At 42.5% G+C, this 24,052-nt stretch overlaps 1 protein-coding gene across 1 annotated transcript in view; it reads left to right on the top strand.

Moving 5' to 3' along the window:
• Positions 1 to 24,052, top strand: part of scara5 (scavenger receptor class A, member 5 (putative)) — a 45,777-nt gene that overhangs the window by 18,231 nt on the left and 3,494 nt on the right. The window contains exons 4-8 of the mRNA XM_061243229.1: positions 7,760 to 8,434; positions 11,051 to 11,131; positions 11,867 to 11,974; positions 15,237 to 15,302; positions 21,270 to 21,458. Coding sequence (XP_061099213.1) covers positions 7,760 to 8,434; positions 11,051 to 11,131; positions 11,867 to 11,974; positions 15,237 to 15,302; positions 21,270 to 21,458 — 1,119 coding nt within the window. The remainder of the gene's footprint in view (positions 1 to 7,759; positions 8,435 to 11,050; positions 11,132 to 11,866; positions 11,975 to 15,236; positions 15,303 to 21,269; positions 21,459 to 24,052) is intronic.

Here is a 24,052-nt window from a genome sequence, read left to right as displayed (position 1 = left end):
TGTTCATGCAAAAAGAGAAGACCCTGAGCCCACAAAGCAGAACAGCAGGGCATATATTGCTCTCTAAATGTTGCTCAGTTAATTAAGCAGCCAGTGCTCAGAGACCACACGTCGGGCTGTGTTTGTGGCTTTGCCTCCACGGGGTTTCTGAGCGTAAAATTATGACTGTGAAAACACACAAGGTACCAGCATTGTCATTAGGGGTTCTGCCATGATTTTCAAACGTCTCCCGGAGAAATGATTGCGCTGGAGAAAGCAAACTATACAAACTGTGGAGAAGAATCACAAAATGGATACCTGCTGAGGGCTGTTTGGATCAATGGCCAGCTTGATTGATGAGAATGTTTGAACTTTTGAGATAAAACAAGACAAGTTGCACAAACCAAGCGGGGGTTTTGTTTTTCTTATTCTGTTAATTGTCCCGACAATTTCCTGCTTTGTACTTGCTGTTTTGTAGTATCCTGTTATATTCGAGTGGAGACATAATTCATCCATTTGTTGGTAATCATAATTGTTTCCTGACTGTCACCGTCTTAAATAAGAGAAAGCTAATGTCTCCCCGGAGGAAACTGAAAAGACAGAAACGCAACGATTAAACTGAAAAGCTGTCACAGCGAACACACCATAAAGATTAGACAGGCAGTCTAAAGAGGGTAGGATTAGAACAGAAATGGCGGTAGAATAAAATGGGATAATATGACCCATTAAGCAAATTAAAAGTCCCTCGGGAGATAGGATGTGTCTCATAACAGTCCTGATTGCTGCGGGGAGAAGAGGGCAGGTGTACACAGCCTCCATCTCGGGTGTTTTAATACCGGCCATTCCCGTCGGCGAGGATGAAACCAGCGGCCACGGTTCAGAGAGGATCTCTCCAGCAAGTCAATTCCCACCTCAGCGTGAGGCGCGCTTTGAACTCGGCTTCAGAGAAGTGAAACTAAATCAGACGGAGCCGGACGGACTTCACTGGCATTTCGGCAGCTGGAGAATTCCTCACGTCCCGAGCTACGGCCTCTCCTTTGTCCTCCCGCCCGCCTACCTCTGGACGCTGATGGACTCAACAGCGAGGCCCTCTGCTGTCGGTCATCCACATGTGAGTGTCCGGTGCAGACAAGCCGTCGAGACGGCAGACCTTTCAATTATTCATGCGCACAGCTCGATAATTCCGCGATGGTATTTGCCTGAATTGTGTATAAAGGTTACCCCTGAAACAGGAAATTAAGGCGAGCCGTCGGTCCTGTCAACAAGTAAGGAGCGTGCATTGTGCTTTCTACAGAATATATCGTTTTTTTATGGGAACGCTAATGAAAGTTGATCCCACCTTCTGTATTTCTCCATTCCTCTCCGATGGGAAAGATCCAAGTTCTTCAGCCCCAATAGTGTGGCAGGCATGAATCATTCCCACCAAAACAGCCGGAGCGCAGATCCTCCAGGAGACCGGACACCGTGCCGGAGATTGCGCCCGTAGATGGCCATCCCGAGGCAGAAGACTTAATCTAACCTAGACCTAATCGAGCCAGAACCAGGAAGAGTCACAAACCTGCAAGTCTCTTTGAAGTATTTTCCATTTTACTGTTGCTGTTCCTACCTCAATGTCTCTTCCATAATTAATCATATCAAAATAACCTGTGGTCAGCATTATCTGTGTACATTCAAATAACACACATACCTAATGTCTAAGCCATTGAAAGGGATTTAAGCTGAATTTGTGCCATGTTTCAGAAATCACAGCCGAACGAAACAGCGTAACACACTTCCCAGAGCACGCGTGGTAATGGTTTGTGTTTTTTAATTTGATGAGATGCTGTGACAGGAATGTATGTTTATTATCAGATGCAAAAGGCTGAACTCCAGAGAGGGTCACAACCCCCATATGGAAGTGGGAGATTATCACTGGAATGCACATGTGCGGCCCAATGCATTTCATGCTCTCAAATGTTCATTTTAACAAAATGTATTGCCTTGCTCTCTCACGCCAGCAAATGTTTGGCCTCTCCCCACTGTTGTTATTATTAATTTGTCCTTAATTAAGTTGCTCATCATTATTGTTTGCTATAGTGGGACTAGTGAGTATCAAAATAGTACAGCAGTCTTCACCATAAACAGGGCTCCCTGTTTCTGTAAGCCCTATTCAATGACAAGATCATTATATATACTTAATGAGAGTCTCTCACTTTAATCTTTGAAATTAATTCCAGATAATTATCTCATTGAAGGTATATGGTATTGCTCTTTGTAATATTTTTCATGGAAGTTCAAGGCCAAATGAGCCCAGAGTAGCATGTAAGGATTCACAGCCAATCAGAATTGCATGTTGATGTCTCCCACTGCTAGAATACATTTATTGGCACCCAAATGGTCTGTTAAATGTGAGCATGAACCAAGAGTATTTCATGGATTTTATTTGACAAAGTATTTTTAACAATTCATTGTTCATCTGATTATTTGGAATGCATCATTTTTACTTAGCAGTTTTCAGACAGACCCTTGTGTTCTTTGGCTGCTGTATAAAATTCTCTATAAAATTCAGTCCAGTTTTTGGTTGAGTCTAGTTTTGGCATGGAGCTGAATCAAAGGGAGGCACACATCTGTAGACTGATGTCTCGGCTCGTCTCTCTGCGACACAGTGCCTTCTTTGTTGGCTGATGCATTGGCAGATGCGTTCCCCAAAACCCTTTTCCAGCATTCCTGTTGTGGGCGAGCGGGATCATGGCGTGGGATGCCAGAGGCTCTGTGTTGTGGAACCAGAAGAAGAGCGGCCCCCTTTGCTCAAGACCACCATAGATCCCACACCACTGCATGGCAGTTGGCTGGCAGGTTGTGACGCCAGCGACTGCTCTTGCAACTGAAAAAACATTCGCTGTGATATAATCGGCCAGTAATGGGGTCAGGATGAATCACTGGCTTTTTACATACAGGCCAAGATTGTCACACAAGAAAAAGAATGGTACATTGGAAAGAAAGGATGCTGGGAGAAAAGACACAAGTCTTTAACGAGATCTTCAGGTGCAGTCGCATCAGGGAATCTGGTTTCCATCAAGCCCACTGACAATTGTTCTTTTTTTCCATATTATTTCTGCCTACAGTTTGTTGACGTGAACGGTGAATTGAAATATTTCTTTCTTGCAGACACAGAATACACAGACCCTCTGACGGATCACCCAGTTAGGCTGGTCCTAGCTGCCAAATTTGAGAGGAGGGACCAATGAATGTCTTGTGTGAAATATCCTTCTAAACAATTCTGAGCCCCGTGCCAAAAAAAGGTTTTCTTGCCACCGTTTGAGGGTTTTTCTTGAAAGTTTTTACCTCATGTGCTTGGTATCTGGGGGATCATCACCATCATCATCATCAGCATCATTATCATACTGTAGGCCTTATTTTCTTAGAAGTCATTTCTGTAGAGACTTTCAGTTTTTACAATTTTGCATCTGACCCAGTCTAAAACCCTTTTTTGTGGTTTTTAAAAGTGCTGTGCCCTCCTGCAACATGGAATAACAATCAGCCATTATTTTGCATTCCTTCAGGAGACACGGGAGATTATCCAGAGTGACTTAAAATGCAAGAGGCATTCATTAGGCATGGGATTGCCATGCTCTAACCATTACAGCACATTATTCAATTATTACCCACATTATTCATGGCCTGTCAGCTGTCCTGGTGTGTTTCCCATTGGAATTAGTCCTGGTTCCAGTGAAATCCTGCTGTTTGTTGTTTTAATTTGATTGCATTCATGGTGTGAGAGCATGCATGTGGCAGTGAACTTATTTACACTGTAGCATTCCAGCAGTGTCTTCAGGGCAAATTCACCACATTGTGAACGACCTTTGCTATAATAATGGGCACCAGACACTCGATAAGCAGCGCTTGCGCCTGTGTGTGTGTGTGTGTGATACATCCCATGTAAATCATGTATTACAAGGGAATACATTATCAGGGCCCTGTTCTTAGGACAAATGCTGATTAAAAAAGTGAAAGATGCAGCTGGGGGAATGCGCGGAGAATGAGATCAGCAGATTAATGTAATCGTGTTGCTCGATTGTAAACACAATAGCGCAGCCTGATATTCACAGACATCGCCTGCCGGTCAACCAGCAAGCAGTCAGCGTTGCTCCATTCTTAAGAAATGGTCACCAAGAACTCAATGGATATATGACTTCATATCCTATTTCATAATGTTAATAATAAAAAGGACATTTGGCATAAGAGACATTAACCAGATCAAGTGGTTTAAACACCCAGTTTGTTTTTGGCTGGAAACCCCAAGTTCTCTCAGGGTATTAAATACGTACAACAGCATGTCTGGATGTTTCTTTTGCTGCAATGCCAGTAACAGTGACATTAGTCCTCTGCTGAGGAACACGTGGGACAGCTGAATGTATAGTATAGAACTGCACAAACCCTTATAATGACCCTCTCTCTAGTCTTTCATTTGCTCTTCAGAGTTAATGACTACATTTCATATGTGCAGCGAAGGGCTCAAGGTCACACAGTGTGTATGGTAAGGCTGAGTGAGAGAGATGTGAAATAACTCCGGCCAGGCTGTCATAATATTGTGGCACCCCCTCCAGCTCTGCTCCAGAGAGAGGGTGTGTGTGTGTGTGTGTGTGTGAGAGACAGAGAAAGAGTGAGTCTGTATGTGGGAGAGAGGTATGATATCTACTGCATGTGATATGGAAATACTGTGTAATATTCATTCAATTGCTATATTACTAATATAGCAATTAGATTGAGATATACCTAGAAAGCGAAAGAAAGAAAAAGTGAGCTTAAGAGAGAGACAGAGAGACATAGTTTCACTGCACCACATGGGGCACACACGGCCTGTTTGGGCTCACCTCCGCTCGGCACGGTACTCTACTGCCCGTACCACATCTTTACTCATGTTTATTGTTCATACATGCCCCTCATTATCAGAGAAACGGTCCGAAGCGGTCCCACTTGCACAGGCAATTAACATTTTCAACCCCCCTCCTTCCCAAAAAGCCTACAGAGGCCTCTCAATTATCTACAGAGCGGTTGGCAGCCTGTGCGATGTTAATGGTTATTTATTTATTGTTAGATCCAGGTCATTCTATGTGTGCCACATTGATTCCTGCATATGTTGAGAATTGAGGGTGCTTGTGTACAAGCAGAGGAGGTCATCTCCACAGAGGTTTATGGAGCCAGGTTAAGTGGTGCATTATTCAGACTCAAAACATTGGCCATAGCTAAGCCATAGATTGAGGTCCTTCTGCAAAAAACAGCTTCAGCTAAGTTTCAAATAACTGGTAGTTGGTTGACCGGTTCAGACTAGCTCCCAGCTTGACATGGTTTGACCAGCTCACGCTATATTTTGAAAGAGACAAGATACCAGCTCATACCCAGCTAGACCAGCTTCATGACCAGCTTGACCAACTAAATTTTTGAAGCTGGTCAAGCTTGCATAGCTTGATATTACAGCCGGGGGTAGCTACATTCCTTGTGTCTAATTTCCTTGCCGACCAAGCGTACAAACATACATGTAACAAAATCGGAGAAGATGGTTTTTTTTGTGAATGGCGAGTTAGCCGGAGAGACACCAGGGGATAATCAGGGCCATGTTCAGGTGGGCTGTGAAACTAAATAACAGGAAAAGGGGAGCAGCACAGCCTATGTTTTTTGCCCCATTCCTCCACTGTGAGAAAGCAGCATCTGGTGGGAACACACAGCTGACTTGCACCTGGAGCCAGAGCTCAGCTTGCACTGTGACATCCTGCAAAGAGCCAGAATGTGAGGACAGCAAGGAATTTTGGAATATTGGGAATACAGCAAAAGAAGGGATTACAGGCATGGGAATATCTTTTTTCAGACAGAGGGCCCATCTGTTTAGGGCTGTGTATGAGAAAACTCAAAATGCAGTGATGTCACCTTTCACACAGTTTCTGTACATAGTCCTGATTTCTCTGTGCTATTAGGAAATTAAACTTTTTACTTATGCATTAGAGATGCAGGACCAATGCAACCCTGATGTAGAATACAGCTTTGCCAGCTTGACCAGCATGAAAACTGAGCTGGTCAAGCTCGTCATAAAGTTGGTCTAGCTGGGTGTGAGCTGGTCAACCAGCATGGCCAAGCTGGTCATAAAGCTGGTCTTGGTGGGTATGAGCTGGTCAACAAGCTAGTGCCGGTAATTATTATGTTTCAAAACATAATTTCAGCTGGTCAAACTATATCAAGCTGGGAGCTGGTCTGAACTGATCAACCAGCTATCAGCTGTTTCAAAACCTAGCTTGAGCTGTTCCCTGTTCAGCAGGGAAGGGCATTGCTGTCGTCTACCATTCCCCTGGTGATCCTTATTCATGCAAAATGAGGATAATCAATGTTTCCCGAAGTTGGCAGCACGTTTTCAAAGAGTTCAGGTTGTCTCCAGGAATGATGGATAGAACATTAAATGAGAGTTGACCTTTACCTATGTGGTATTTGTTCTGAATCCAGCTCTTTCCCTCTGCGTAATTTACCCTGCTGGGAAGAAAATCTGTGTGATGTGGTTTTTGGCACAAATTCCAGTCAATTTTAAACCCACTTTAGAGTGTAGTTCTCTGGTCCCAGAACTCTGATTAAAAACAATTAATAACGACTTGTCTTATCTGCAGTCTTATAGCTTGAGAAACAGTGGAGGTGCATTTTTACATGTCTGTAATGTGCCTGAAAGAGGTATGGTGGCCTGTTTGCAATTTTCTATACAGTTTATAGTACAACCATCCAGCTATGAAAATAATATGAATCTCCTTTTTTTCCTAAATGTCTTATTTATATTTTCTCCTCATATGGAAACAATCTAGTAAGAAATAGTCCATACAACACATATATCAGGAGGTAAAGAAGGTATAGACAGAATCGCTGAAGTGGGAGTTGACCATTTGCTCTTGTTTTTTCCGCACTCCTTTCAGAAACCTTACATATTTTTTTTTACAAAAGGGTCTCGTGAAAGTATATCACTGAATGGGAATATTTTGTTACAATCTGTCTTCTGCCAATTTTTTTTCACTTTACCACACAACTTCTCAACAACTGAGCACGAAAACTGAAAGCCTTGTGTCCTAAGAGAGCAACAAGAATGAAACAGATTGAAATGTTTCCTGTACAACAGCAGAATATTTTGACAACAGAAGTTTCAAGTCTTCTCCAGTGAGACCAGGTTTTACCACAAAGAATTGTTGCCATAACTGTTTGGTCAAGTTAAATTTCTTTCTGTCAAAGCAATTTGACTGGCTAGAATTTACATTACTGATTCTCAGTTTTGGAAAATATAGGCTCAGAAAAGACCTCACCAGTATTTTGTTCAAATCACCTGGATGTACTAATTAGCACAATTCTTTTGCGAGGAGGTAGAACTAATTGCTGAAATCAGGTGGCTGAGTTCATTGGTGAAATACAAACATGCTGATCCTCTCTAACTTAAAAAAGTTGTGGAATGGACATCAACATCATGATTAAAATCTAAAACAAATCACATGTAATTCGCTTTTTACTGTGCAATGGGATTTGATGGTTGGATAGTGTTGTCACAGAAGGTATACATTCAGTAAAATCCTCTGTGGTAATTATGAAACTAAAACTGCTAATAGCTACATGATAGCTCAGTGCCACTTGGCTTTGGTTATTACTGTTTAATCCTGCTAACCTTTTGCCTATTATCTCTGTTGTACCTCCCATCATCAATGTGTATGTGAGAACAATGACAGCTAAAACACAACCTCTTCTTCTTCTTCTTCTTCTTCTTCTTCTTCTAATAACACTTCAGTCTCCAGGTCACAGGCATCATCGGAGAAGCAGGAAGCGATGATGGAGAACGTGACCCGATTGGGCGAGAGGTACAGAGAGCTGCAGCAGTCCGTGGGCCAGCTCTCCACCCAGACGGATATCCTGGAGAACATCTGGAAGCTGGAGAACCTCTTTCAGAACCACTCTCAGATGCTGCTCCAGTTGGGCCTGACGGTGAGCAGACTGGAGCAGGACGTGCGGAGCCTGCAGGCGCAGTCGGAACAGACTGAAGGCTCGGTGTCTCGGCTCACGGAGCAGGTCGGCGGGCCTGGCTCCTCCGGCGATCGTAACGGCAGTAATCTGAGCGAGGACCTGGCACGTGCTATGACCTCCCTGGCGACACAGGGCACCCTGCTGAGGGAGACCTCCAGCCAGGTGGGCAGCCTCAGGGACAAGCTGGAGGACATCGGCTGGACCGTTGGCTCCGTCAACGGGACGTTCTTCAGCGACATCAGCCTCCACCACCTGAAGATCCTGGACCTGCAGGTCCAGATCAGCAACGTGACGCAGGACACCAGAACTATGAGGGTGGCCCAGGGCCACATGGAGGAGCAGCTGAGGAACGAGATCGAGATCCTGAACACCATCACCGAAGACCTGAGGCTGAGGGACTGGGAGCAGTCTGTCACTCTGAGGAACCTCACTCTCGTAGAAGGTACTGCCGAATTGTCCAGTCACAGCAGTTCTGAGTATTGTCACCTGAGAATTTTATTACAACACTAATAATATTAGTATGTTTTAAGTTACTATTTGCTTGACAAATGACATTTTCTAACCACATTGGCAAATCTTCAAATGAGTAAAACTGTAAAATGAGTAAAAACTCATTGGTAATGTTTGTCTATCTTGCATAAAAAAATACTAGAAATAAGTCTTGTTATAAATACTTGTTTTTTGTTTTTTTGCAGTGTATCTTCATTATTTAGCCAACTAAATAAATAATAGACATTATATTTTTAAACTTAAATGTTGAAAGTTAAGCTGCGTTCATTGGGAATATCAGACTCTACTGTGCATCTACTGGCCTGAACTGCTGTAGAGAAATCTGGGATATACTGTTAATGCAATTCACAGTGAGGACAGCAAATATAGTACATAGCTCTATGGTCATATATAGTCCTTGTGCCAAATTAGGCACTTTGTGTCTAAATTCAGTATTTCTGGGGTGCAGGAATGATGATCTTTGCAGGCTGGGACCAGTTGCCAGTTAATTCTAGATATTTCCAAACCACAGAACCGAGCCTTGTCATTATTTCCAGTGCACATCACATTTGTTTTTCATTAAATCCTGCTGCAGCCAGCGAACGTGCACACCTCACTGTGGTAACTCGTGTTTCTGGCGTAGTGCCTCTCCCTATTTGGATGGCGTTTGCTTATGTTTCATACCCTGCCTTCCAATTTGGATAGGGTGGACTGCTAGTTCCAGTGAAAAATACATTCTAAAAGTGCATTTTTAGATCTGAAGACACATTGTGAAATTACAGATGATATTGGAAGGGTTTAAACATGGGAGCAGCACAATCACAGGGCCTCTTATCTTGATTAAATGTAATGAGATCCAGAAATATGTGTTTGCTTTTCTAAGCCAGTCCTTGCCACAAGCTCTCAAATATTCTGTTCACAGCCTTTTCATTTTACGGTAATTTCAGAGAGATCAAAATTTCTTGGCAACCAACCTGTTTTTGAGAAGTTTTTTTCACTTCTTTTAAAAAAAGCCCTCACTATTTATGCCAGATAGTCAACTTCCTATTCCATATTGGAAACAGCCCAGGAAAATACTATATAGTCCTTCAAATCGTAATTGGATTAATAGTTTATTCATAATGGAAAAATATATGTGGTTTCCACCACAACTTAGCCCTGTGTTTTCCAGGTTTATATTAGCTTTATTTCAGTCTTTCAAATCTTACTTGAAAGGACCTCCTACTGGGGCAGCACATTGTTACAGTGGATAGCACTGTCACCACACAGCAAAAAGGTCTGGGGTTCGAATCTGAGCTAGAACATATCTGTGTGCAGTTTGCCTGTTTCCATTCATTTCCTCCGGATACTCAGGGTCCCTCCCAATGTCCAAAGATATGCAGGTTAGGAGGTGCTCATAGGTATGAGTGAGTATATGTGGGGGTGGATTGGGGACCTGTCCAGGTTGTATTCCTGCCTCTCACCCAAATGTATGCTGGGATAGACTCCATGCTAATATGCGTTTAATTGTCGGTGGCTATGCTGATGTACATTAGCTCACTGGCCTACTGCCACATTGACTGTATGCCATTTTAGATTACGCATCGCAGAGCCAAAAAGGTTTAAGAAATATTCAGCGCAACTGAAGGATTGAAATTGTGGTCAGAGGTCCCCAGAGAGGAAATTCATCCAACTGAATTCGCTGGAGGAAATGCAGTGGCCCTGGAGCTCCAACACCTGATGTAGGCCTGCAAGCTAAAATGATGACATATTCTGAACAGTGGCCAGTTCAAACCACAGCGTATGTTCCTTTTCCCCTTTCTTTCACACGTTGGTGGCTGGCATAGCTTCACAAGCCAGTGGCAAAAGCCAGATTTTAAAAGGACACAACCACAGGTTCCCCCGTAAACGCATCTTTCAGAAAAACAAAAACCTGCTTACAATCCAGTGTCAAGCTAAAAGGTAGTGAGAGAGAAGCTGCAATGGTTAATATGTGCATTAGAATCTCTCTTTCAGTCTGAAAGATTAAACCTACATAAATTGCATAATTACATGACATTTCTTTCAGCAGATGTTCTTACAAGTTTCATACTTGCACTCATACATGTCTAAGCAGTTTTGCATTCATTCAGCATTGAGCATAACAACCCTCTGAGTTATGTACAGGTCATATTAATAAGAATGTTTCTCTGACTTTTATGCAGCAAATCCACAAGAGCCCTAGAAAAGCCCTCTATAAGTTTGTCGGTGCCTCCTTGTCTCCACAATATCCAAACGCTCCCCATTATAGTGAGCAGAATCAAAAGAAACACAGTGAAGTCTGATCAGCTGGAGCCAAGTACAACAGGCCACTGGGGGTGCCCCTTGAATATCTGCACCATGTTAGCCAGATCTTTGCCTGGAGCTCAGCTTTGTGGTCACTAGATGCAGTTTGGTTGAGTCACACACAAAGACGATGGCTATGTAGTCTTACGACACGGTTTGAAAAAAACACACCATGAAACTTTTTGTTCTAGCAATGAGGTTGTATTCATCCTTTCACTGTTGTCAATGGTTGATAATATCTCTCTTTCCCCTTCTTGTCATCTAGGGCCTCCAGGACCAAAGGGCGAAAAGGGGGACGTGGGGCCACTTGGGGCCCCAGGGCATCCTGGTCTGCCTGGGTTATGGGGTGAGGTTTGTTTGTACATTTGGTCCACCTTAGTGTCCGGCTTAATAGATGGCATGGGTTAGCTACCCAGACATTTCCACCATTAATATCACTTGACCTCTTCAAAATGATGAGGCCCTCTCAGAAGGGTCAAAAGTCAGAAAAGAACATAAGACTCCTTTCCCCAAAGACGGGCTGTGGTCATACACTCTGCCTTAGGTTTCATTCCTCTAAACTTTTTTTAGTTTTATTGTTTCTGCTTAATTATTTTTGCAAGCCATTGCCAACGCGGTAAAAAAAATGTTACTTTTAAACTTGGGTGGTTTTCCTGGCGCCTATCGCATCCAAAGCCTTTTTGCTCGTAACATCTCATGAAACATAAACAGCAAAGCTCCAATTCAGCTTAGCCTTGCGATAGCATCACTCCCATGGTCAGTATTCTGTAGGAGGGTTGCTAACTTTTGACAATATTCATAGCGTGGAGATGTTTAACTCTTTGTTTCTTCAGTAGTTTTCAGACAGAACATTCTGTTTAACAGCAGATATAGCATGAAAAAGAAACCTGCCCTGGTGTAAAATCCAGCTGTGACCAGCTTGAAATACCAGTATAGCTTGAGTTGGTTAAACCATGTTGAGTATGAAGCTGGCCTAACTGGTCAACCAGCTACCTGGTATTTCAAAGCCTAGCCTGAATGTTTTTTTTCAGCAGGGTGCGTATTAAAGCAGTTGCGCTGTATTGCCTTTGCTTGTTGTCAGGGGGCCCCGGGGAGAAAGGCAGCCAAGGTCCGCCTGGTCTAGATGGCTCCTCCGGATACCCTGGACCTCCTGGGAACAGAGGTGAAATGGGACCCAGAGGGCAAAAAGGTATGCTGGGCCCTAATTTTGTCATGTACGTGACTCTAGAGTCCACAGAGGCCACCCAAGGCTAGTGGATATTATGTTATGAGTGTCCACTTCCCTAGCCTGCTGTGATAGAATGCTGGGTTGTGCTTCATTCCATTTCAATGTCAGCTGAGGAAATTTATCAAAATGGAATTCATTAAATGAATAATTGAATAATCCTCATATGGATATTTTTCCAATTCGGTTATTACATTTCAGTTCAACTGAGTTGAAATGTAAGTGAGCCATGCTTCAATAGAGTAGTGCTGCTGCCCTCCATAGGGTGTACATATTGGTAGATGGATTAGATGATGGGCTCGGATTAGTGGTCTTGTAGTTTATTTTCATGTATTCATATTTTATATACGTATTTGGTATTGTGCACTGTGTTTGTTTCTTTAAGGCATGGACATTGTGACCCAATGAATTCCCCTTGGAAATGGAATAAGAAAGCTGTTTTTAGCTTGACTTGGCATCCCAATCATGCACTGATTTGTGTTGGTTATTTTTTGGAACACCAACATCAATCACTCCTCCCAGGCTGGCTGACCCACTGATTCGATGTTGTGCTTTTTTGGGTGAAGAATGTTGTGGAAAGGCACACGCCAAACTCCTGATAGCACAGAACACAGAAATACCTTGGATATCGATCAAACCGTTTTTGGGGAGACACGCAATGTTTGTCATCTCGCACGAGTGGTTTCCATACAGTGAGCCTAAGCTGGTTTTGAGATGGTTGTGACTCAGTACAATGGATCTTTTGTGTTTTTTCATGGACCCCGGGTGTGTCAAACATGCAGCTGGTGTGGATCAGTTTAGTTTGGCTGAGCTGTCACTGGGTGAAGTCACAGCCCCCCTTGAGTGAATTGCGCTGAGCTCGTATAAGGTTCTGCAGCCCAGTGCATCTGCAGCCCATCCTGGCTGATCTAAATTGAATCCCGGAGATTAAAACTCTGGGAAAAGAGCAATTAAAACAACAAAGTCATTCTGCCATTCCATGTCACTCATTAGCCTCTGTAAAACTCCTCGGTGGGAAATGGAAAGGTTTTGAGCAGATTTTAAAATACCTCTCCAAACAGTCATTTTGTTTTCTTTCCTGTGATGTATTTTAAGAATGGGTGTTTGTAAAATATATCCAAACCACTGTTCACATTGTTGCAAAGGATGTGGCCTACCAGCTACAATACCGAGTAATTGGTGGTTGTTCTTGGGTGCCATGTCTTGTGGGTTCATTCTGGTTTTAGTAAGGAGATATACAAATTATATCCACAGTTAAATAACAGCCCATTGAAAATGTCTATAATAGCACTTTATGACAATTCCAGCTGTTAAAGTGTTGGCGACAAAGGCAGTCTGCTGCTCCACATTCAGAGGTTCTGAAAGGGTGGCGGTGTGATGCAGTGGTTAGAGAGATGAACTTGTAACCAGAAGAGCACCCTTGGGCAAGGTGCTTAGCTGGAAATGCCAGCTGTATAAATGGATATGTAGAATGTAAGTTACATAAGCTTTCCCAGACAAGGGGACAAGTCTGCCAGTCAAATAGATAATGCACTGAAATGACTGGCCAGGGAAGAGGAATTCAGAACATTCAGTGGGAAGTGTCTACTTCAAAGCCTGAATAAAAAACCACTACTTGGTGGAACAAGAGAGCATTCATGTCTGTACATAGATGCACAGACTGGGGAATAGAGCCTGGCGTGACTTAGCCTGCACTATAAAGCCAAGTGGCTTCTGAGTGGGGAGTGCGTTCCCCTGTAGTACATTGCCGCATTGTACCTGAAAATCTAACTATAGCAAGGTCATTAACGGTGTCAGCATTCTGATTGCCTCATTTTTAACATTAAGTCTAGAAATAAATCCCTAGAAAACTTTACTTCTCTACCACGGCAGGACTTAGTAAAATGTTCAGTGTTAAATCAACTCTTACTGAGTACATATGGGTCCCAGTTGGACTCATAGTAGAATTAACACCGGACATTTCACTCTGCTTGTGACATTTATAGTAAACTGTAAGACTTTAGCAAGCAACCTATAGTAAACCGTTAAAAATAATGCACAGTCATACCTCAACCTCAATCAACATAAAACTGCCTGTTAAACTGTAAATAAATGTTGGTGAGTGACAGCTGTAACTGCTTTGAAAGATCACAGAGATTCAGTCTCAATGGGTTCTGCGTTAAATTGTCCATTGCCCAGCTCAATGGGTGAGGCCCCCCCCGTTGTTTACAAAAGATATGATAACATGACCCCAATGGAGTGTGTGACATGATCGCTTGGAGAAGAAGATCAGCTGCTCATATTTTATTGTCCTTAACACTAGAGTTTTTGTAAAATGATTAACAGTTTACCCATCAATCATAATTTGACAGAAGTGTAATGTTTTGTTCTCAGAGCATTTGAAAATCAGGAACTGCCTAGTTCGTGGCCAAGTCATTAATTTAAGACTGATTTATAGATCATTGCTTTGCCAAACCAAACACTGAACTAGGAGTGTGTGTGTGTCTGTGTGTGTGTGTGTGTGTGTGTTTGTGTGTTCAAAGCAATTTCTCTTCAGTCCCCCCTTTAATCTCACTGAGTTGGAATATCGTTGACTTGTAGAAGATTGTGCCAACAGAAATTTGTTTAAGACAGATTTTAAAAAGGCAAATTCAATATATTATTCCATAATAATATTATGTATTATTATATATTATTCAACAGCCAGTAAGCTGAGTGCATGTTTGAAGTGGAATGGACTATACCATATACAGATTATACAGTAATGGATAAATATGACACATAATGACAAGGAAATTGCATTTCATTTGTGGTTCCCTCAGTAAAAGTGATAAAATGCTGTATGTAGGAAATTGAATTTTGAGATGTACAAGTGCGTTGCCTAATAAAACATGGTTCAAGGTTAGTAGGATTAGCTTTTTCCTCTGTGTTAGGGTGACTGTATTAGTTTAGATTATGTTATGGTAACCTTGAACCCCTCTCTCATGTCAGAGCAGTGAAAACCACAAACCATAGTTTAAGTTTAACCTTAATCCTAGCCCACCCGCAAAAATTCACAACAGAGCATATGGCTACAGTTTCAAAATGTTGAGATTAATGGGCAACATGGGAGACCGTGTATCTGTAAGGGAGGTCTCAGAGGAGGTCTTTCCACGCTTAAATGCTACATTTAAGAATCTAATCTACCCAAACTCTTTGTGATGTCCACTATGCATGTTCTGATTCTGACATTCGTCTGTTTTTCAAGGTGAAAGAGGAGAAAGGGGTCAAAAGGGAGACAAAGGAGATAGAGGTGTACTGGGTGAAAAGACAGGTAAGCCTGTTGTCTTCAATTGGTATCGTTGCGTGCTGATTCATGCCAAAATTTGCTTGCAAGAAAAACAATACACATTGTATTCCCCAAGGACACACAAGTCTCGCTTTGATGACATCACAGTTTAAGTATTTTGTGGGCCAGTAGGGCAGTTTCCACATGTATGAATCCAGTTAACAAGTCCCTGGCAAATCCATTGCACATACAAACCCTGCTGGGCTGAGAAACCATTGGTCACATCCATATTTTATTAGGACTATGCTTGAGGGCTCTTTGGTGAACCATTGGTGCACTAAACCTAACTTCCCGAACATGACTAATAAATACACATTCCTCATGTTTTTGAGCGAGGGGATACAAGAGCATTGAGACCTGTTAATTTCCTTCATGGATTGGATTTAAAACCCTAACCAGATCTAATTCACCTGTGCTTTACTGTCCAGGGAGTTAATCACCTACGTACATGAACATCTAGAGGATTTTACTAGCCAGCCAATCTGTGCAGATGTGTTTCCAGGCAGCAGAAATGCATCATGAGGAAAAGTAAAACTTTTTACACAGATGTGTGAATTGTGATGTAATTTGTTAGTGTGTACCTGTTTTGCCACACCGGTTCCCTTTCAGCGCACATCTAACCTGACAGGCAGATTATTTAAATAAAACTGGAATATGTTTCATACGGAGAAAGAAAGCGAAACCTCTGTTTTTCCTCAGGCTGGCGAAACTATGTTTTCTCTATGACATCATTAGAAGCAATTTGGTGTGATGAAAGCTGGAGCTCTATTCTATATGTACGACAGTTCCAAACATCTGAAACATATTCTACTCTATTAGGAAAGATCACTGACTCTGAATTCGACGTCCTGTGATTTAAGGGGATAGAGGGCTCTTTTTCTCCATGTGAAATTGATTCCATAACAGTCGTGCTAATGGTGGATTTGGTGCCGGACTGTCACCGAAGGCTCCCATCCCCCCAGTGCCTGTCCGTTCTCAAAGATCACAGGCATCTCACAGATCTCACCCTCTTCTTCACTTATCCTTCCCCATTAGACTGACATCTACAAAGTCACAGTTGACATCTATACCATTGAGCGTGGAGACATCTACACCTACATAAACAGCATGACATATTGTAAAATGGGCTTGCATGAAAGCTTAACCTCTGTGATATCCATAGCACATAGCTTTACCATGACCCCCCCTCATCCCCACTCCCACTCCCACTGCCCGCCCCAGCCCCCCTTTTCAAAACTGAGTTACCTGACTTTGATATAAAACATCAAGCCCCTAAATCAAGCCAGGACTATACTGTTGCTTGTTGGTATTCTTCCAATTTCCTTAACATTTCCAAATGTTAAAAGCTTTGAGGTTAAATGTCTGCTTTGGAACAGACATGCAGAATGTAAGTGCATTATCTAAACACCACTTGCAAACAAAGGAAATCAATTTCAATGTTCGGAACACAGTGGTTTACTCTGAGTTGTTTTAAAGAGTCTTTTCCAGATGTGTTCTTGCTGGTTAGGGATTGAAGGGGGCGACTACACATAATAAACACAAAATGCAAGGCAGCACGTGAATCAATTCAACTCTGAATCAATATGTGAGTGTGTAGAGCTGATTTAAGAATTCATAATCTTGGCAGCTGTACATCACAAACAATACAGTGCACTAAAAGAGCCTTCCTAAAACAGATTCAAATTAGAATCATCTAACAGTAAGATCTCTGTAGAGAGAGGGATTCAAAGTGAATATTAAAAATAATACTGAGCATGTGTACAACAGGTTGACAGAACCTGGTTGTCTTTTGATACTCCCAAAATACATGCAAATATTCTGACATTATTTTTACATATTGCCATCATAGCTTTCAGAACTTGATCCTCTGGGACAAAGTATACAGTGGAATAATGACAGCAGCGAGGCTGACAAAAGTTAAATTACTCCGTACATTGTCCAGAAACTTAGCTGGGCTTTACAATTCAAACAGGATCATGTTACAATGCAGTAGAGTTATATGTCCTCTGCCTTGGTATCTAAATTTTAGTAGATATAACAACTATACAGCCCATTATTTTTACATGTTTTAAAATTATTTTTCTTTGCCACAAAATTTTTTTTTATTTATACCTAGTGGAACCTAAATTTACTTGCCACAATAAGTGCACCTATTTTTAAAGGACCAAAACATCTTAAAACTATTAGGTAATGGCCTTCATTTCAGACCATGTACATTCCTTTTAAATGTCTACGCTATCATTGCCTTTACAGATCGAAAAGTTCAGCCCCTGATTTTCAGTCTTCCATGGGAAAATGTCACTTGTTTTCTCTCGGAGGTGCTTGTAAACACACAGACTACGAGGCGACGCACTCTTAGGACCGGATTTCGTCAAGCTGGCCAGCTGCTTTGATGAATACAGTCCAGTGCAAATATGAGTCAGCTGGCAGTGAGAGCAGTGGCCTCCACTCAGCTATGACGTGTGAACCAACTGCTCCAGCAGTTATCTCCTTAACACAAAACCTAACACAAAGCACTCCTCTGGGAGCGAAGCATTCCAGTGCATTTGTGCTTGAAATGCTTTTGCAGTACTTAACCATTGCACTTAATAGTACACATATTGACACATCGTACTAGAGGCTCATAGACTCTAACTGTAGTTATAAGTACTAGGTATTGAGGTAAACCAAGTATTTATAAGCTGTAGTGTAGTGTATAGTCGGGTGGTCATTTACATTATATGCTACAGGTTAAATGTCCTCTCTGCCATATCAGTCCTTTCTAAAGACAGTTAAGGCATTGTGCGACTCATATTTTTCATGCTAAAGAGGTGTGCCGGCAGCTGTTTCTCAAGACCAGGCAGAAAATCACTGATGTTTTGAGTTATTGTTGTCACTATAGATCTCACTGAACTTGTAAAAAGAAGAGTGTTGACGTGTGTCTTGGCCAAAGGCTCATTCTGGCTCTCTCAATGTGGACATCTGGTCACCCCCAAATGTACAGTAAATGGAATAATAAAATCCTCCCTCTCACTCTATGTGGCGAGTGTTCTGGTGCAAATTGTCTGCCCTGTGTCATCTAGGTTGGTGCGATGCATAGTTGAAGTGAGTCTCCCATTCTCCCCATAAATGTTCTCTGATACCAATGTGCTACATAAATGCAAGTTATGTGTGCTAGCATTCAGGTCATTTTTACATTACATTACATTATTGGCATTTGGCAGACGCTCTTATCCAGAGCGACGTACAACAAAGTGCATACCCATAACCAGGGATAAGTTCGCTGAAAGACCCTAGAGGTAAGTACAATTTCAACTGCTACCTGTACAACAAGGAGAAGGACAAGGGCCTTTTTTTTTTTTTTTTTTTTTTTTTTTTTTTGAACAAACAAACAAACAAACAAACAGAGCAAAAGTCACCAAAGTTAACTATCCAAACACTGCTTACCTAGCCAACTAAAAATACTGATACACAAAGCAAGTCACAGAGACAACAATTAAGGTTCACAGGGAGGTAGGGAGGGATGGGGAGAGGTGCTGCTTGAAGAGGTGTGTCTTCAGCTTGCGCTTGAAGGTGGGGAGAGATTCTATAGTTCTGACCTCAACGGGGAGTTCGTTCCACCACCGTGGAGCCAGAACAGACAGTAGTCGTGAGCGTGAGGTGGAGGTTCTGAGAGGGGGAGGTGCCAAGCGGCCTGTGGAGGCTGAACGAAGAGGTCTGGCAGGGGTGTAGGGTCTGATGATTTTTTGCAGATAAGCTGGGGAAGTCCCTTTAACTGCCTGGAAGGCTAGCACCAATGTTTTGAATTTGATGCGAGCCATGACAGGCAGCCAGTGGAGGGAAGTAAGCAGGGGGGTGACATGTGAGTATTTGGGAAGGTTGAAGACCAGACGAGCTGCTGCATTCTGGATGAGTTGGAGGGGTCTGATGGCGGACGCTGGGAGGCCAGCCAAGAGAGAATTGCAGTAGTCCAGGCGGGACAGAACCATCGCTTGGACCAGGAGCTGGGTCGAGTAGGGGGTGAGAAAGGGGCGGATTCTCCGTATGTTGTATAGGAAGAACCTGCAAGACCGGGTCACCGCCGCAATGTTCTCGGAAAGGGACAGTCTGCTGTCCATCACCACGCCGAGGTTCCTTGCACTGGGTGACGGCGTGAGTGTGGTATCCCCGAGGGAAATGGAGAGATCCAGATGGGGAGAGGTATTAGCATTAGCATTTAAGTAAGAAAGTAAGTAAAACATATTTTTTCAGAAGTTCTTCTTGTAAAAATACAGACCAGAGAAAAGCAAATAAAGACAAACATCAATCTCAAACAAACACCTGACATGAGAAAGAAGCCCATACAGTATTTTTTATATGAAATGAGAATTTAAATATGCTGCGTATTGAGTCATCCATGTGTAAACACGCCATGTAAATCAACCCCTCCTCCTCTCATTTGCACGGAATATAGACATTAATCTTGTCTTTCACTCACTGGCTCAGAGTGTTTGGCTCAGATAAATCATTCCTTGAAAGTCTCATTCATGAACATGTCAATGTAGAAATCCACGCCTTAAATGGAGATGAAGGAACCTGCTGTCTTTCTCAATTACCGTGGCCCATTTTTAACATCGCCCCTGTCATCCTGGCCTGTCACTTTCCTAATTGTTCGTAATTGGTGCTATTTTTGGTCATTTTCTTGTGTTATTCTTTCCCATAGCCTTTTTGCAGCTCAGCATGAGCCTTTCAAGATGCTTACCTAACAGTAGAGTTAACCTGAGTTGGCTCTAACGGTGCAGATGAAAGGTTTCTGAGCGGTTGAAGAAGTGATCTCTTCTGAGGAAATGTGGGTCTTCACTTCATACCTATAGGGGACATGTGTTTCTACTCACAGCTGGGCTTCATGTTTTGGGCTAAGAGCTAGCCAGCATCTGCAACATATTTACGAGATGTTCTTGCACTCGCTCCGGTCTTATCCTGTACATTTATATGTACAAACCCCTGGATCATTACTCTTATTTTAAGGTAATCATTTTGATTAGTGCGTTTGCCAACAAGGACTACTAAATGTCACAATCTCTCCTGCCCTAATAATCTTTAACATCATGTACTTGACTCTTTTAAATAATATTTTAAGAAGGTCAATGAAAAGACAGGCATATGGCACCCTAAGGAGAAACGTGTCTTATTTCAGTAGGCGTTATGCAATGTTTTCCCCAAATGACAAGTGTGTTTTTACCCCCCTTTTTGAAGGAAAAGAAAATAAACAGTAACTTAAACCACTTCCACCAACTGTAACTATACATTTTTCTCATTACCACAAGGAATGTGTTGCCATCCACATTACATTCCTTCATTAAGCAAATAAACTCCACACAAAAACAAACATGCACAAGCTCACTCACGTGTACCTTTTCGCATACACACATACACACATGCACACACCATTTAACAGAGAGTGACCTCTCCTGGCCTTGTGTGTTTGTGTGTGTGCTTGTTGTGTGTGCCACAGTGGAAGAGACACTGCTGGCCTTACCGTGTGTGTGTGTTTGTGTGTGTTTGTGTGTGTGTGCTTGTCGTGTGTGCCGCAGTTAAAGAGACACTGTTGAGCTTACTGTGTGTGTGTGTGTGTGTGTGTGTGTGTGTGTATGGGTGTGTTATTCTTGCGTGTTCCACAGTTGAAGAGACACTGTTGGCCTTACTGTGTGTGTGTGTGTGTGTGTGTGATTGTTGTATGTTCCACAGTTGAAGAGACACTGTTGGTCTTACCCTGTGTGTGTGTGCATGTGGTGTGTTCCACAGTTGAGACACTGTTGGTCTTACCGTGTGTGTGTGATTGTCGTGTGTTCCACAGTTGAAGAGACACTGTTGGTCTTACCGTGTGTGTGTGTGTTTGTTGTGTGTGTGATTGTCGTGTGTTCCACAGTTGAAGAGACACTGTTGGTCTTACCGTGTGTGTGTGTGTGTGCGTGTTTGTTGTGTGCGCCGCAGTGGAAGACACGCTCCTGAGGCTGGTGAACGGATCGGGCCCACACGAGGGGCGGGTGGAGGTGTTCCACGAGAAGCGCTGGGGCACTGTGTGTGATGATGTTTGGGACAGGAAGGACGGAGACGTGGTCTGCAGGATGCTGGGCTACAAAGGGGCCAAGGAAGTTCACAAAACCGCTCGCTTTGGCCAAGGTGAGGCGCTATACTTTTATTACACCATTTCCCAAGTGCTTGCACACTGTGATGTCTGTTGTCATTATTTTGTGATGAGATGAACACTGCACCAGGTGATAGATTGTACACTGAACACAAAATGACTTTAACCTCCTGCCAGGTGACACTTTGGCAGTAGTTATGGAGCTGTTTCGAATCACAGGAGCAAGAACATATTAATTGAAAAATATAAGATCAAATGTAAAAATAATAAGAAATAGTAAATTGCTATATCCCTACATTCTCACATGGGTGGTCCTAGTGGCTTGCCAGTATCCCATTAATTTGCCTTCACACTGCACTGGGTCCAGGAATGTGGAATCAACACAATGTTCCTGCAGCTGCCACCCTCCAGTCATCTGTAGTTCTCCGTGCCAACAGTCTGGGTCTTCTCAGGTTTCAACTCTCATCATGAGCTCATGTACATGAAAAATCACCGCAGGACCTGCTCTCAGTGTGATGTTCGACTGAGTGCGAGATCCCTAGGGGACATTCTGCTGCGGATATTTGGATATTTGATTTGACAATCGCTGCCAGGATGAGTGTTAGCTTCACCTTGTTTAGATTTTACAGTCTTTAAGAGTAACTGGATAACACATTAATGGTCCCCTGCCAAAGTATACCGTTCTCTGCGTCCATCACCGATGATTGGCAGTGTTTCGGGACGGAGTCCTGCATGACTGATCAGGAATGCACGTCTTGACAGTGCACCATCTATATTCTGGACCAGCCGTCCGTTTTAATTTAAGTTAGCCTCAGTCGTAGTGCGGCTTTCCTGATGCGTTTGATAAATGAGGCAGTCTGAAAATACGTGATGAGTTTCTGAGGTAAATCAAGCAAATCTTTAAAAAAATATTCATGTCACAATAAATCTTTCAGCTGAAAAGGTCAACTCGCTCCAACAAACAGCTGTGGTTTTAATACTTGAATATGGCCCGTTTTTATTTTTAAATCTAGTGGGCCTGTTCATATTTTTGGTGCAGACTAGATGGATTATCACTTTTGTTCTGTGATGCGCTGTTGCTGGCCTTTGTTCAAACAAAAACAATGGTCATTGACTGTTAAATATTGGTAACTGCCATGAGCATAGATACTGACACTGGATGTAGCAACAAAAATTCCAGGTATTTGAAATAAAAATGTTGCTGCCTTTAGCATTTCTTTGAAGAGAAGCAGTGGTCATACTATATGTCCTGTCGATATTTGGACAAAGCATCAAGAGATCATTCCTAAGTAGTAGTGAGATTTACCACTTGCGATGCACGGGACCCCTTTCCATTCACTCACTGTAATGTATGGAAGGAGGCCAAAGAAGCATTTATAAATCACATTTAGACAGATTAACAACTTCCCTGAATGCATGTTATATATCTGCGCCAACATGTACCATATATCATGTTCCATGATTCTGTACATTCCATACATTTTGGGTTGTGCCATTCTGGAGACACACTTTAACAGAGGAAAAAAACTGGTAATGGCCAGAGGAAACTGTCAAATGTAAATACTGTTGAACGGCATTCATTTGCTTTGAATTTATTGCGTTTCCATATATGCTATCACAGAGCTTTCGTAATGTGTGTATGTTAGAATGTAACGAAGGTTTAGTGGATTAAATCTAACTGGTCATGCTCACTGGCTCTGCCCAAGAGAAGAGATATTTGACACTGAGTCGTTCATCAAGTCAGTCCATCAATTCCCTAACCAGCCTGGAATACTTAATAAGATTACGAGGCAAGACATGATTCCCACATCTGTTAACCTTCATCTGTTAGCGGATGAATGCATCATTTTGGCTTGCAGTCCCAATGCCCGGAATATTCTAGCGTATTGCTTCCCACAGAGAAAAGGCAAACCTAATTGCCGGTAATAATATATAGCTGTATCTTGTCTTTCTTCATTAAAACATTATGCAGATGCAGTTCGCTGCAGTTGCACACCGGGGACCGGGGTTCGATTCTCGGTCCTGCCAAAAGCCAAGTTTGGCCGGCCCACATGGAGCAGCATAATTGGCTCGCCGCACGCCGCACAAAAAGCACCTCGGGCACCTCGGAATCACAGTTACCAGCATGTGGCGAGACGGCTTGAAGAAGGCGTGTCGCTCTCGTAGGGCCGCCGAGGGACGGGGTGTGGGCGATGTATCTAATACTAGCTCTAATTGAATTATACGGGGTACAATTAGCTACCAAAAATCCGAAAAATAAAATAAAATAAAATAAAATAAACATTATGCAGAAATTAGCCAAATATATCCACATGAATCAGTTGTAGAATATCAATGCTATGCCTTAACTGCAAAGGCTTTAATTTATTCTTATTAATTAATTACACTTCCTGTATTACCTTGTATTGCTTTGAGAAGTACTGTAATGGAGTCCTGCATCTTAACTGGTATGATTCTTTGGCTTTACCACTCTGTAATTATTACTGATTCACATTGAGTATTTCACTCTACCATACTGGTTATTTTACTGCCCACGATAATCCAGGCAGTCACACTGGTTTTTCAAAATTAGAGAAGATAAATAACTTTATACTTGTTTAGACATGAATTATCCAGATGTCAGAAGGTC

This window comes from Conger conger, chromosome 5 (genome assembly GCF_963514075.1).
Source record: "Conger conger chromosome 5, fConCon1.1, whole genome shotgun sequence".
NCBI lineage: Eukaryota > Metazoa > Chordata > Actinopteri > Anguilliformes > Congridae > Conger > Conger conger.
Note: the sequence above shows the minus strand (reverse complement) of the source record. Positions and strands in the feature narration are given on the sequence as shown.